Genomic DNA, 13052 nt, shown 5'->3' with positions numbered 1-13052 from the left:
TAGTTTTATATTTTTAGTTTAAGTGTTTACTAGTAAGGCAAGTGGACAAGACTCAACTTATTCAATAATGCAATACCACATTAATATAAAGTTTTATTTTGGCTTTTGTGTTTGTAAACCCCTTGTAAACAGTAAAGATAAATATAAATGCAAAAAATACATACTAGAAATGCTAGAAAAAATGCTTCATGTGGTTACAAACTGTAAAAAGTGAATTCAGGCATCATGTGAACATTTCAGTGAAGATAATTATGCTACACATACTGGTAATCCGACTAGAGGATCGTTATCACTAACATCCACTACAAAAAGGCAACACGTATTCTCAAGTGAGCTGTTCTTCTTGACAAGTGTCAGCAGCCATACCATGTGTAACACTCAAGCATTTTTCAAAAGGCACTCACATATTGGTAACAGTACCTGGCATACAACATTTTACATTATTTGTGGTTTCATTAATATATATTTACGAATTTATTTATTGCATAGTGCTAGTAAATACAAATAAAAAATAGTCTTCGCCTCTCTCTTAGGGGAGATGGGGCAATCTGAACCATACAGAGATAGTCTGACTTCCACATGTATCAAAACATAGTGGTCAGTCGCCACTGGTATAAATGTTATGAAAAATTTTGAAATATATTGAATGGTGGCTAATAAGCTTTTCGCTGGGCCTGTAGCCACACTAACCTTGAATGACTGAGATTGCCAAACCTGCTCCCCCTTCCCAAGTAATGCTGGTGTAATGAAAACCACTGATATGCAATTAAGAAACAAAGTCCTACACTGTGATTCAGAACAAAGTATACAAACACAGAGCCACACCTTAATATATATATAAAAATAATACATGCAATAAGTGTTTCAAATGACAAATGTAACAACAATAGATATGATGTTGTAGGGAACTTGGGGGGGGTAGTCATTATTGACGCGTACACTGAGAGGGAACCCATCCAGCCTTGCCGTAAAGATGGGCTCTGAACAACAGTATTGGTAGAAAACGAAAAGTCTTGATACAGGATATCAATCTCCAGCCAGATACTGACTGGAGAGTTTTTGGCACCTCGATACACAGGGTCATTTTCGCACTTACGATGCTCTTAAAAATGACCCAAAAGTAAGAGCGATTAGAGTTCAAAGGCGTCTTTTAGCTCCGCACCGGTCTTGGCAGTGTAGGAAGGGACTCATGCACTCTGTGCTTACTGACGTGTAGTGTAAACTAACTCAGTCCAGCTGGTGATGGACATATATACATATCATAAACAGACACTGTGCAAAGAAAGACAATGAAAGAAGGGTCAGAAATGAGAGGCTGTTATTACTGGTCTTCACTGTGAAGATGATAGTGGTGCAGCAAGTGATTCTTCCAGCATTGTTCACATGAATCCAGAGCTGTGAAGAGGCAAAAAAAACACGTTATTAATATTCAAGAGTAACTGTTATTGTCTTAAGTACATTGTGATACTGCAAGCGATATTGCCATTTTTAAATCTAATTTCAGGAAAACGGTCCTAGTATAAAGACCACCATTAGTAGTTTTTTTTATTTAGAACGACCACTAATTTGTGCATGTAAATTTCATTTAAAAGTGATACTTTAATGCATTGCTGCTGGGTAATCATATACTTTACCCAGGTGAAGAGGTGCTTACTTCTTGCGGTCCTTGTCCTTCTTGGCGTTGGTGTTGGTGTTGAAGGACTGACCCTGCAGGAGCTCGGCGGCGGCCTTCTTCTTGTTGAAGGTGTTGATCTCGTCCTCCAGGGTCCTCCTCTTGTCGTCCAGCTTGCTCTTCTCGTCTTGATGGAGACGCTTCAGCTGCTCAAACTTGCCCTGAAGCTGCAGATGCAGAAGACAATAAAAAAGGATGCTTAGACAAAGTCCCCCTACTTGGTGGCCATCTTGGTAATGCACTTATGGGCAGTTATTTCGGGGAGAATGGGGAGGTGTACGTAAGGATGCCCACACATCAGGCGAATCTGTGTTTAAATCTGAATTGAACAATATACATATCTCCCCCAAATCGCTCTAAAGGATAAAAATAAGGTTGGTTACTCTCCCCCAAACCGCTAAAGGCTAAAAAGTATAAAAATGCAGTTGGTTATTTACATTACAGGAAGGGGCAGGATATATGTAAACTGACATATTGGCATTATGAACTAACCCCTATACATCACTATGGAGGATTCTTTGAGTACTGTGTCTCCTCATTAGAAAGTCTCTGGTTTAGACCCTCACACTTTATCAAGTACTTTTGAACTGAGCTCCAAGCATAGTTTGCAATTGGATACTCTGAGGCTCTATGTTCTCACAAAGTAAGAGGGACTTTATTACCCTAGAGTCTTATTCATGTTGAATTCAAACTACATTGGCATTAAAAATTAATTTGTTGATATTGTTGAGTTCTTGAAAATGCATGTGTACTGGAGAGTGTGTGTGTGTGTGTTTCATTTCCAGGCCCCTTACATCTCTCTCGGCCTCCTTGAGCTCCATCTCCTTCTCCTTCACTCGCTGGACGAACATCTGCCTCATCTCCTCCTCCCGCCGCTGAAGCTCCCCAAGGAACTCCTGCCGCTTGGCCTCATATGTCTCCTGCAGGCTGGACACACACACACACAAACTTGGTCAACTACATTTGCACATAGGTTACTCCAATCATTACCTCCGCCAAGGAGGGATATGTTTTTACCCCTGTCTGTTTGTTGGCGGACTTTTGGGACACTTAAATGCTTAGGCTTTCACTTTCTATAACTCTTAGCCGACATGAGTGTGACGCACTCCGCTTTTACAGATCTCTGCCGACGCCACCGTGTCGATTTTGATTCAGGACTACTTTTGTTGCCGCCACTTGGGTGTTACTCTCTGGGTTCCTAACATTACCTGACGGGCGTTGTCCTCCGGGTCCCTAACGTTACCTGACGGGCGTTGCTCTCTAGGTACCTACCTGACGGGCTTGCTCTCTGGGTTGGTGTCCTTGAAGCCCATTTCCTCCAGCTTGCAGCGGCGGTAGAGCTCATAGTGGCGCGTGTGCGTCTGCTCCCGCAGGTCCTCCATGTTCACACAGATCAGCATCTCCCGCAGCTTTACAAAGTCACAGTGGTTCTCGTTCTCCACTGAGGAACCACAACAACAGCCACACAGATCATTACAAATAATGTGTAAACCAAGGAAACATTTTGTCATTTTGAATGCTGCAAAACAAATTCTACTCATATATTGAAGATATAACGTTTGGAAATTATAATTTAAACCAACCATTACAACTGGCATATTAGTCATTAGCCATAGGCCTATTCATCAACTTTCTATTAGACAATCAAGACAGGTTCAGTACATATAAAATCTATGACCTGGTAGGGGCTTTCCTAAGCCCAGTGTTATGTGAAGCATACCTTGCACCACTCCCCATGGGTATTGCCTTGCCTTCACCATCTTATTGCCGATCTTCACTTCCTCTGTGCTTCCCACCACAGCGAATGGAAGGTGGCCCTGGTAACAGAGACATGCAGTGGTCGAATATACTACTTTATGATGTTGCATAAACATAGTTTTGCACAAATCGGAGGCATGGTTTCACATTACATTAAAAGACCTTAAAAATGACTTGACTATGGCCTTCATCCTTGCAAAATCTTTCTCAACTGAATACTTCATAATGTCTTTAAAACATCTTAATTGCTCTCATGTCTACAACAGAGGCATCTGCGGAGAGGGAGAATGAGAAGCATTGGCTGGGTAAATAAACATGAGCTTGGCTCTCACGTTCATGGCTGTGTTGATCTTGGACACGGTCTCGTCGTCGACCGGGAACTGGTAAATCTGGACCCCGTTACTGACGAGCTCGCTCATGATCTTGATTTTGAACTTGTGCAGTTCGCTCTTGGAGATGGTGTCTGCTTTGGCGATGACAGGAATGATGTTCACCTGAACAGACCAGCAATCATCATCAGAAAGGATTAAGTTATTCATAACAATGAGCAAGATTGAGACCCAAGGAAACAAAGATTAATGGCATGTGTCAAAGATGAGTGCACTTTAAACAGAACCTTCAACAGATCATACATTTCAAAGTGCAATGTGAACACAGGCCCAAACTGGATCTGGGACCATATCATAGCATCAGCAACAGATCATAAAAAACTGCCATGACAAACAGATTTGAAATTGCTTTTTTCCCCTCTTCTATCACTGTATGCATGTCTGGGTCCAACCCTTTTCTGAAACAAGTTTCAGTAACTACCCATTGTGAAACATGAACTAAGGCTTCTGGAAGCCGTCACACCCCAGCCTAGCCCATGGTTACCCTTGCACTGAGTCAAGCCACCGCTATTTTAAGGCTTGTCCTCTCCTGTCACGCCAAGATCTCCCAGAGCAGGAAACTCCCACTTAACCATCGTATGAAACCAACACAGGCTTTCAGAAGGCCTCAGAACTCTCTGGAAACGGCCATTTCACATGATATTTGAACAATATAAACAAACAAAAAGGTCCTTGGGGGAAGAAAGCGGAGAGGCAGGAAGATTACAAGGCTTACACGATTTATGTAGATCAAAGAGTGGCATACTCAACCACAAAAGCACACCAACCAAGTCAACTAAGTCAAATGTAGGGTTAAAAAACTGCTTGCATTTGTTGTGTAGGTAAAACTGACAAAAACAAAAAAAGAAGTAGTGGACAAAATATATTTATCTATCCTTAAACAGTGAATCATGAAGGTCTTGTCACCCAAACGCTGAGGCACTATGCAATTTGGCCCCACTGCAGAGCTTGGTTACTACAAAGCAATAAATAAGGCCTTGACAAGTATTTTCATATACTTTGTGGAATGTGCTAAATGCTCTTCCCGTTTATGACAATGAATACTCTTAAACCATTTTTCCATTACTTCCTGACTTCTAACCTAACCAAACCTCCATGGCTACATTTCTGCATTCCCATGCATTTGTGTTGGAACACTGAATACTGAAAATATTCAAAAAATACCATCTATGACTTCCAATGATTATGAAAACAACAAAATCGATAATAATAATATTTTTTGTCATAATCGAGCAGCTGTAATCTACGGCATGTGATAGAAGTTGACATGTGCAACGCCTTTTAGATATATTGTCAACAATGCTGAATTCATGCAAGCAATCATAGGCTATGTGATATTAAGTAGCCAAATGTGAGTGCAACGTGCGTGCGTGCGAACATCACACTCACACACACACACACACACACACACATCAGGGTGTGCAAGCGGACCTTGCTGTCGAGTTTCTTCATGGTGACGAGGTCAAGGGACTTGAGCGAATGGCCAGACGGGGCGATGAAGTAGAGGCAGGCGTGGATGCGTGAGTCGTGGTAGTTATGCAGCGAGCGCTTGATCTTCAGCTCCTCCTGCAAGTACGACTCAAACTGGGTGTCGATATAGTCCACCACATGCTGATAACTACAAGACAAGGACAGCAGAACGTCAATCAATACACAGTGATTACAGCTCTGCATAGACAGATGGGAAAACCCAAAAAATATATTCCGTTTGTAGGACCAGGTGTTACAATCTCTGAAGTTTCAGCACTACGATTAGTGTAGATGTTCTAGGGGTAGACCAGTAGCTGTAACCAGTACAGCACTTCAGTTGACAAAACACTCTCATAATAAATCAGCCCTGATAATAAATCAAACCTTTCTAAAGGTGTAGATATAAAGTAACTGTATCTTCTTACCTTTCCTGCTTGTTCATCTGGTCTCCAAAGCCCACCGTGTTTACGATGGTGAGCTTTAACCGCACGTTGCTCTCCTGCAGGTCGTAGGTCTGGGCCCGCAACTTGACTTTGGGCTCAAAGTGAGATGACTCAAAGTTCTCAAAGTTTGTGTTGAACAGCGTGTCCATCAGGGTGGACTTACCGATACCAGTTTCACCTGAGTATGACAACACACATGGGTGGTTGGTTACTGGCTTACTTCACACAATTTCAGAGACTGCTCAGAGAATTTCATAGCGGAACTGACAACCTCGTTGTCAAATGAACTGCAGTATGATACAGCAAAACAAAAATCAATGCTATGTTTTGCATTCAAACCCTAAAACTTTCAATTAATCGATTGCTATATCTGGCATTGGTGGTAGGTGCAAGGACACACATCTCAACAAACAACTAATACGCCCACAGACCACAATGCATGAGAACCCATATGACTATTTCACTTACCAATACAGAGGATATTGAAGCAGAACCCCTGATTGGTGGACTTGTTGACGAGTTGATCGGGTAGGCTATCAAAGCCAACATGTCCTGACAAGGACAGGGGTCTAGCATTCTTGTCCTGCTGAGGATGAAAAGGAGAGATGTTCACAAGCCACCAACACACAAAAACAAGCAAACTATCAAGACCATGGTGTCTGCAACCCTCCCTCTGAGTGATGCTTTTCAAAAAATGAATGGATGTTCCTACTGCAGTCCGTACTCTCAGATGTTTACCTCCGCTAGTACATATTTATAATCTTAAAATTAGACTATTTCCACTAACGCAAACGACAAGGCCCTAGCCTTGAAATACCTCGGGACATTCTACCCAAATTGGTACGGCCTGGGCCGTTCTTGGAAGAGTTGAACGCTGATTTCTGCGCATCCCTACTAGTAGAAGTGGTCTATTCTATTGCATTACATGTCATGCAAACTATTCATGTAACGTTGATTGATAAAACGTAACAATAGGGATTCTAGGAAAACCACGCCCAACGCAAGTTGAATGAAAGGTCTTCGGGTCCAAGTGGACTTATGGCTGGGATGTACACAATCACTCAACATTTGGTGTAGGTTATGGGCTAGCTTGTTCGGACCCGTTCACAGAAATGCTTAAGGGACACTGATTTCCTGGCAATGGTTGGGCCTATGGTTGTCCAGTTTCATATATAAATATATATATATATATATATAATATTTGTGATGATGCCCTGGAATAATTAAGATGTAGTATTAAACATTCTAGAGCTACATCAACTGAAATATACCTAGCGTTAACGAAGATCCTCAATATGATGGCTATATAAGTAAGTTGCTTACTTGTTTAATCACACCAGTTAAACTAACGTGACACGTAGCCTACAAAGCGCAATTGATAAAATGTGCCACATAGCTATAAAGTTGATAGTTAGCTAGCCAGTTAGCACAGTAGGCTATGATTTGTATAAGGCCCAAGCCCAAGCCGCCCTAGTTAGCAAGTTTGCTTGCTAGCTGACTCTCAGTGTTACGTTGAGATTTTTTTTTAATTTATTTTGTAATTGAATGAAAACCTGTAGACGTACCCCTTGTCGTGCAACGTCGGATGAAGACATGCTAGTTGTGTTTATTTCCTTACAATCAAGTAAAGTCCTGAAACAAATAACCGAAATCCAAACAAACGAGACAGATAGCGAAAGAAAGTTTGGACAATTTTCCTTTCCACCACGAATGGAATGCAGTGCTATTTCATGTTGAGATGATTCACTAGGTGATTTGATGGCACACTTATGGTAAATTATCTTATATTTCGAATGTAACGTGACCACACAAGTTTATGTAAATATGGAACACTTCAATAATACATATTTACTTAAGTGTGATATGAATGATACCTTTCACGGTCATGAAGGTATTCCATAAAATAAACTATTCACCTAGTTCATTTTAATGGTATGAACCAACTCTGGGGTTGTTCCGGAAGTGTATATAGCGTTCATTTGTGAAACTGACGCCATTTTGGTTCAACCGAAGAACTGTTTCCCCATGGTTCTTTATAATGGTTTGATCCAAAATGGCAAACCCCAGGTCTCAGTTGCATCGTTTGATGGCTTATAGCAAGGTGGTTGCTAGGGGGCGTGGATTGTTATTTATTAGTAACCCACGAGCTTGCGAGCTGCTGTCAGATTTTGCCAAGCTCTTACCTGGGTGATTAGGGGGACCTCGCCTGATGCCATGTCCTAGTTGTTGTAGTGCGCAGGCTGCCACCCAAATTTAGGATATTTTACACATTTTTTAGAGGCAATGACCAGACCTCTCATACGTTTTTCAGGATTAACAGTAGCTTATTATCTCCGCAAACCCAATGGCGACCGATTGCACGCAAGAAACGGTGTTAAGGTTCCTAATGGAGAGAGGAGGTACAGTGAAGAACCTGGAACTGATCGATCATTTCAAAGCTGTTTTAACGTCAGATCCAAATAACAAAGATATGATGAAGGATGCTTTTAAAATGCACGTGGACAATGTAGCATTTGTGAAGCTCGAGAATGGGACTAAATATGTGTGTTTGAAAAAGAAATACAGGGGTTCTATTATACAGGATAAAAACACCCTGTGTGGAGACAATGGCAATGAAAGGAGCGAGCAGACTGTAATTAACGGTGAAAATGATGCTCTCACCAAAAAAATAATCGTTGGCAGCTCTCTCCACAACATGCCTCAGATAAACCTCAGCGACTGCAATAAGGCAGCAGAGCGCTCTTTGGAATCTGCGGGAAACGATGATGCAAAACAAGAAATACCACCTGGCTCAGGTTACAGAAGTGACAACAGCAGGGAAGTGGAACGGCCACGAGACAGCTCTTCTGGCGGAGTGCATGCATCTTCGGCAGCCTTGCTAGTTCCCGAATCTAACAATCTTTCGAAAATGGGGAATACGAGCAGCTGTACGCCTATGAAAAAAATGGACGAGCCGTCCGACTCGACCGACCAGAGCATACCAAAGATCGCCGTGATTGAGGCGTCTCCCCTGCCCGCCGCTTCCGATGGGACCATGTTCAGCCTTCCACAACCTGTGTGTTTGCCACAGCACGATCAGACTTTGTCCGAAGTCGATGCGTTTGATGAGCACAACTCAAAAAAGTATTCTGAGGCGGTGCCCCAGAACGGACAGGGGCCAGAGAAATCATACGAGGACAGTATAAAATGTGTCGTGAGGAGGAGAAAATCTGGAGGGTCCCAGCGCAGTGTGGGGTCCAACATATCGGAAGGAAGCGACGAGGGGCATTTTGACACAACAAGCATGTCCGGGAGTGACACCAACACCCCGCGAGGCAGCCGTAAAAATTTTATTGAGTTGATGATGAACAGCTCTCCACAGGTACGACGCAGCATGGTGCTTAGAAACTCGGTTTATCTCTCCACAAGGCACAAGGATTCAAGGAGCGATAGCGAGACGGGTTCTATGGTGTCCTCGATCACAGATGACGAGAACACCCCGGTCTCCTTGGACCCTATGGAACATGAGTGGATGATGTGTGCGTCTGACGGGGAGTGGGAGAGCCTGCACCGGCTTCTTGCCTGCGAGCCAACCCTAATCTCGAAGAAGGACTTTGTCACGGGATTCACCTGCCTCCACTGGGCAGCTAAGCTTGGCAAGCAGGAGCTTTTGGCCCTGCTGGTGAACTATGCCAAGCAGCATGCTGTGCCTATTAACATCAATGTCCGGTCAAGTGCTGGCTACACTCCCCTGCACTTGGCAGCTATGCACAATCACGTCGATGTGGTGAAGCTACTTGTAGGGGCTTACGATGCAGATGTGGAAGCCCGAGACTACAGTGGGAAAAAAGCTTGTCAGTACCTTCCCAAAAGCGTGGCTCGGGAAATATGTGAGATTACAGGGGGGCATGATGAGTCAGACACAGAGAACAATGACTACGGTGAGGGCAGTCGATGGAGGCTGTCAAAGGTCCTCCAGTCTAACCTGAGGCCCCTGAAGTTACTTAACCACAGTGAGGAGGATGTCCACGACGGTGCCAGCTCTGCCAGGACAAAGCCTTTGCGCAGGAAGTCCTCGCTGAGCAAGATGAAACCCAAGATGAACAAGATCCGCTTCAGGACACAGATAGTTCACAGCACCTCGTTCAGTGACAGGCAGCTGAGCGAGGTGGCTCACCATAAAAGTCCACCTCGGACCAGGCCCATGTCAAGCCTGTTTGGGTGAGCCGATAACAGATCAAAACCAGCCTATTTACATTCTCTCATATTCTCACTGTGGGTTGAGAATGTAGTATATGTAACAAATCTACTTCTTAACTGTGTCCTTTTTTCATCATTGCTTTAGGCTACTTGAAATGTACTTTAACTTTCAACAAAGGTCTAACAGTAAAGCCCTCTAAGCCTGTGAAAGGCTGTAGTTGTATGAGAGTAGCCTACAGAGAATTAATTTCTACTTGGAGTAACCTTAATATCTGGAACCTTTCAGAATAGTGGTGCAAAATTTTTTGCAAATTTGAAATCTCTTTGGCAGGGACCATTTCCTGGTCAGTGAGTTTATAACCAAAGCTTACATGTAAAGGGCCCCATTGGACCTGCTAAGTAGCCTGGATCACTGACAAAGGATTTCAGTGTCACACGGTCACATGTTGTGTTAAATCACGCTGTATTTTGTAACAAGGTCTTAATCTAAACTAAAGCCCTGGTGGACTGCAGGCCTATTACTGAACGTTACCACTGCAGGCCACAGCATGTCAGACAGGATGAAGCTGAGTGTAATAAGACTAGGTTACTCTACTGATAAGAGACTAAATTACTTCCAAACAACTGCACAAGACATGTGCAAATAGAGAGGTGTGTGGTTTGAAAGACACTATGAATTACTATGCTTGATAAGAAGAATGATGTAGAGATTTTGGCAGCTTTAACATTGCTAATAGGTGTTATATGACATTTGATTTGATGTTGAAATTCAACACATCAGAACACTACTAATAATATATCATATTCCGATCAGTATCCAGTATGTGGGCACAATGAGAGAACAATCTGATAGCTTTGCTTGCTTTACTATGCCTGTATATTTAAAACCAGCACTTAAAGTATCTGCCTACGCTGGGTATTAATCTCACTGGGCACTTTTCTGCTCAAGGGCTGCATTTCTCAGTTCTCAGTCCTGATTGGGTAGCTGTAGGCTGTTTTGCAAGACTTCTCTTTCATTATTACATGTGTTCCGTGACAAGTTCATGGCATTTCTGATGTTGTTGCCCCAGCAAGTTTGCTCACCTCACTGTCTGTCGGGTATGTCACCGGCAAGCCAAAGCTTGCTGATGGTGAGGGATGGGAAATGGAAGAAAACCTCTGCAGAATCATATGGGGTTGAACTGAGCGCACTATCCTAGCACCATCAGATGGCTGTGCTGTGTTTGTCTCATGGAGGTCCCTATAGACCCCCCGCTCACTACCCCATAGTGCACTGTGCAGCCATGCAGTCAACAACACCCCCACCCCATCCCAGCCCCAGACCTAGAAACGCCATGTTAGCAGTTCTCTCATTAAAAATGCTGCCTGCATTGTCAAGCTTTCAGTAATTGAGGGGTAGGGGTGACGGGGGGAGGGGAGGGTGTGGGGAGTGGCTGTCTGGCACAGAATTCTGAATGTCAGTTCTTAAAGGCATAGTTCATGATATTTGGTGTTTTGTACTTAGATGTTAGTCGTAATGTTATTTACTATATCGTCATCACGTGGAATTACAAATTGTTCCTTGTAGCGTGCTTTCCACTGATTTGTTTACTTTTTGTTACTGTTTGCCGCAAGATCTGTACTAGGGGATTTGTCAAAACACAGGAAGAATGTTTTCTCCCCATTTAACATTACACTGCACACCCAAGGACAAACTACACTAAATGGAGGGGGATTCAAAAAAATATTTTTTGAAATCACTTTTATAACATGTCAATTAAGGTCAGTATTTTATAGTTTTATTTATGTGACCTGTTATATCATAAAAACACTACCCGTGCAAACTGGACACAACAATCACTTTTGGAATCTTAATTGATTTGTTTCTTTTAACAGCACAGTTGATTTGCTCTCATTCCTGCATTTTTATTGTGTTCTTTTACTCATTTCCTGCATATTGTTTAGAGTATTAATATATTCATTAATGTCCATAAATATTGGTGCAAATGTTTATTGTTATTTTTTTTATATTTCTACACAAGATGTGTTATAACACTCACACTGTAATATATAAGTTGTTACATATTATGTGAAATAGTTCACATAGCTTCTTTGATAAGGGCTGGTACCTAGAATGCCAAATGATAATCGATCTCAGGATTTTTTTTTCTTATCAGATTGTCTTGGGTTTACATGTAAACATTTTGATATGCCACTAGCAGACATCTCAAAGTAGTCTTCTTTTGAGAAGCTCTCCTGAGAACAAGCCTAGCTTTAAACGTAGGCCTAATTCTGCTGTCATCTGTACGGTTGAACAGAATAACACCATGCTAACATTTGAAGAGTGAATCTTGAAATAAAGTTTTATTAGGAAAAAAACAAGTGGTTTTGTGATATTTATAGCACACAATTTCCTGCCATAACCCTCACTATATAAAAGAAAAAGAACTTGACTCATTCTTGCCATGGACTGCATGTCACTGAAGCCTGTGTCTATGCCTACATCTTGGTTGATGCAAGGGCAAGGTCTGGGAAAAAGTGATTACAGCCTAGTCTCACTCCCGTCCATTTTCCAGTTCAGGCTTCCCTAACCAATCCATCGTCATTTGTGCAGCGTGGGTTGACACACAGAACACCTGTCCCAGAGCAAATGAGCTGAGCGGGAGGGAGTAGACTAGAACTGCAGAGAGACGGTCACTACAGAGATTCAGACTAACCATGAAATCATGGCGTATAGCTTGCAGCGGAAGGGCAGATTTTGGTATATTTCTCTCATTCTTTTTTCACTCTGAATGTGTTCATGACTGATAGAATAGCCTGCACACATGTGAATGACATAATTATGGTGATTTTGCATATCTTGATGAATGAATGTTTTTAAAGGGGAAAAAATGGGCTTAAAATAAGAAATTGATATGACAAAACAGTTGAGGATGAGCACAACCTTCTGCAGGTGTAGTGGTACGTAGTCATGATGACACATGATACAGAGATATCACACAGTTTCCATGATTATTTATACCCACTGAGTTGTATCCACCACAGTGTCAAATTCCCTTGCAGTCCTAGTAACACTATGATGTTGTGAAGTGACTGTGAAGGGGAAGTGCCTTTGGAAAACTTCATACGAGTCACAGGAAACCTCAACTTCTCCCAGAGTCA

The 13052-nt window shown here is 42.4% G+C and overlaps 2 protein-coding genes across 5 annotated transcripts; one reads left to right on the top strand and one right to left on the bottom strand.

Annotated features, from left to right (window-relative positions):
• Positions 1-80: 80 nt before the first annotated feature.
• septin10 (septin 10) lies at positions 81-7443 on the bottom strand. 4 transcript variants are annotated; one of them, XM_076303326.1, is made up of 10 exons: positions 7298-7443; positions 6201-6318; positions 5715-5910; positions 5251-5437; positions 3763-3924; positions 3393-3489; positions 2945-3113; positions 2467-2599; positions 1655-1839; positions 81-1395 (listed from the first exon to the last, which is right to left on the bottom strand). In XM_076303326.1, the coding sequence occupies exons 1-10, from the start codon at positions 7325-7327 to the stop codon at positions 1380-1382; spliced, it is 1293 nt and encodes a 430-aa protein (XP_076159441.1). In that variant the 5' UTR covers positions 7328-7443; the 3' UTR covers positions 81-1379. The 4 variants fall into 4 exon arrangements, with proteins under 4 accessions (XP_076159441.1, XP_076159442.1, XP_076159439.1 ...); XM_076303327.1 differs by having other exon boundaries at positions 6201-6315; XM_076303324.1 differs by having other exon boundaries at positions 1635-1839; positions 7298-7431.
• Positions 7444-7923: 480 nt separating this feature from the next.
• LOC143142444 (ankyrin repeat domain-containing protein SOWAHA-like) lies at positions 7924-12263 on the top strand. Its single transcript, XM_076303323.1, has one exon. The coding sequence runs from the start codon at positions 8077-8079 to the stop codon at positions 9934-9936; it is 1860 nt and encodes a 619-aa protein (XP_076159438.1). The 5' UTR covers positions 7924-8076; the 3' UTR covers positions 9937-12263.
• The last annotated feature ends 789 nt before the right edge of the window (positions 12264-13052 follow it).

Source organism: Alosa pseudoharengus, unplaced genomic scaffold (genome assembly GCF_046254945.1).
Source record: "Alosa pseudoharengus isolate Yale_2024_CS ecotype anadromous, Long Island Sound unplaced genomic scaffold, YU_APseudo_1.1 YU_APseudo_1.1_scf_24, whole genome shotgun sequence".
Lineage (NCBI taxonomy): Eukaryota > Metazoa > Chordata > Actinopteri > Clupeiformes > Clupeidae > Alosa > Alosa pseudoharengus.
Note: the sequence above shows the minus strand (reverse complement) of the source record. Positions and strands in the feature narration are given on the sequence as shown.

Bases quoted from the DNA above. Each gene is read 5' to 3' on its own strand.
- septin10 (XM_076303326.1), bottom strand. From the start codon at position 7,327: ATGTCTTCATCCGACGTTGCACGACAAGGG. The intron at 5,911-6,200 runs GTAAGTGAAATA...TGTCATACTCAG, and splicing joins CTTCAATATCCTCTGTATTG to GTGAAACTGGTATCGGTAAG. The intron at 2,600-2,944 runs GTAGGTACCTAG...GTGTGTGTCCAG, and splicing joins CCAGAGAGCAAGCCCGTCAG to CCTGCAGGAGACATATGAGG.
- LOC143142444 (XM_076303323.1), top strand. From the start codon at position 8,077: ATGGCGACCGATTGCACGCAAGAAACGGTGTTAAGGTTCCTAATGGAG.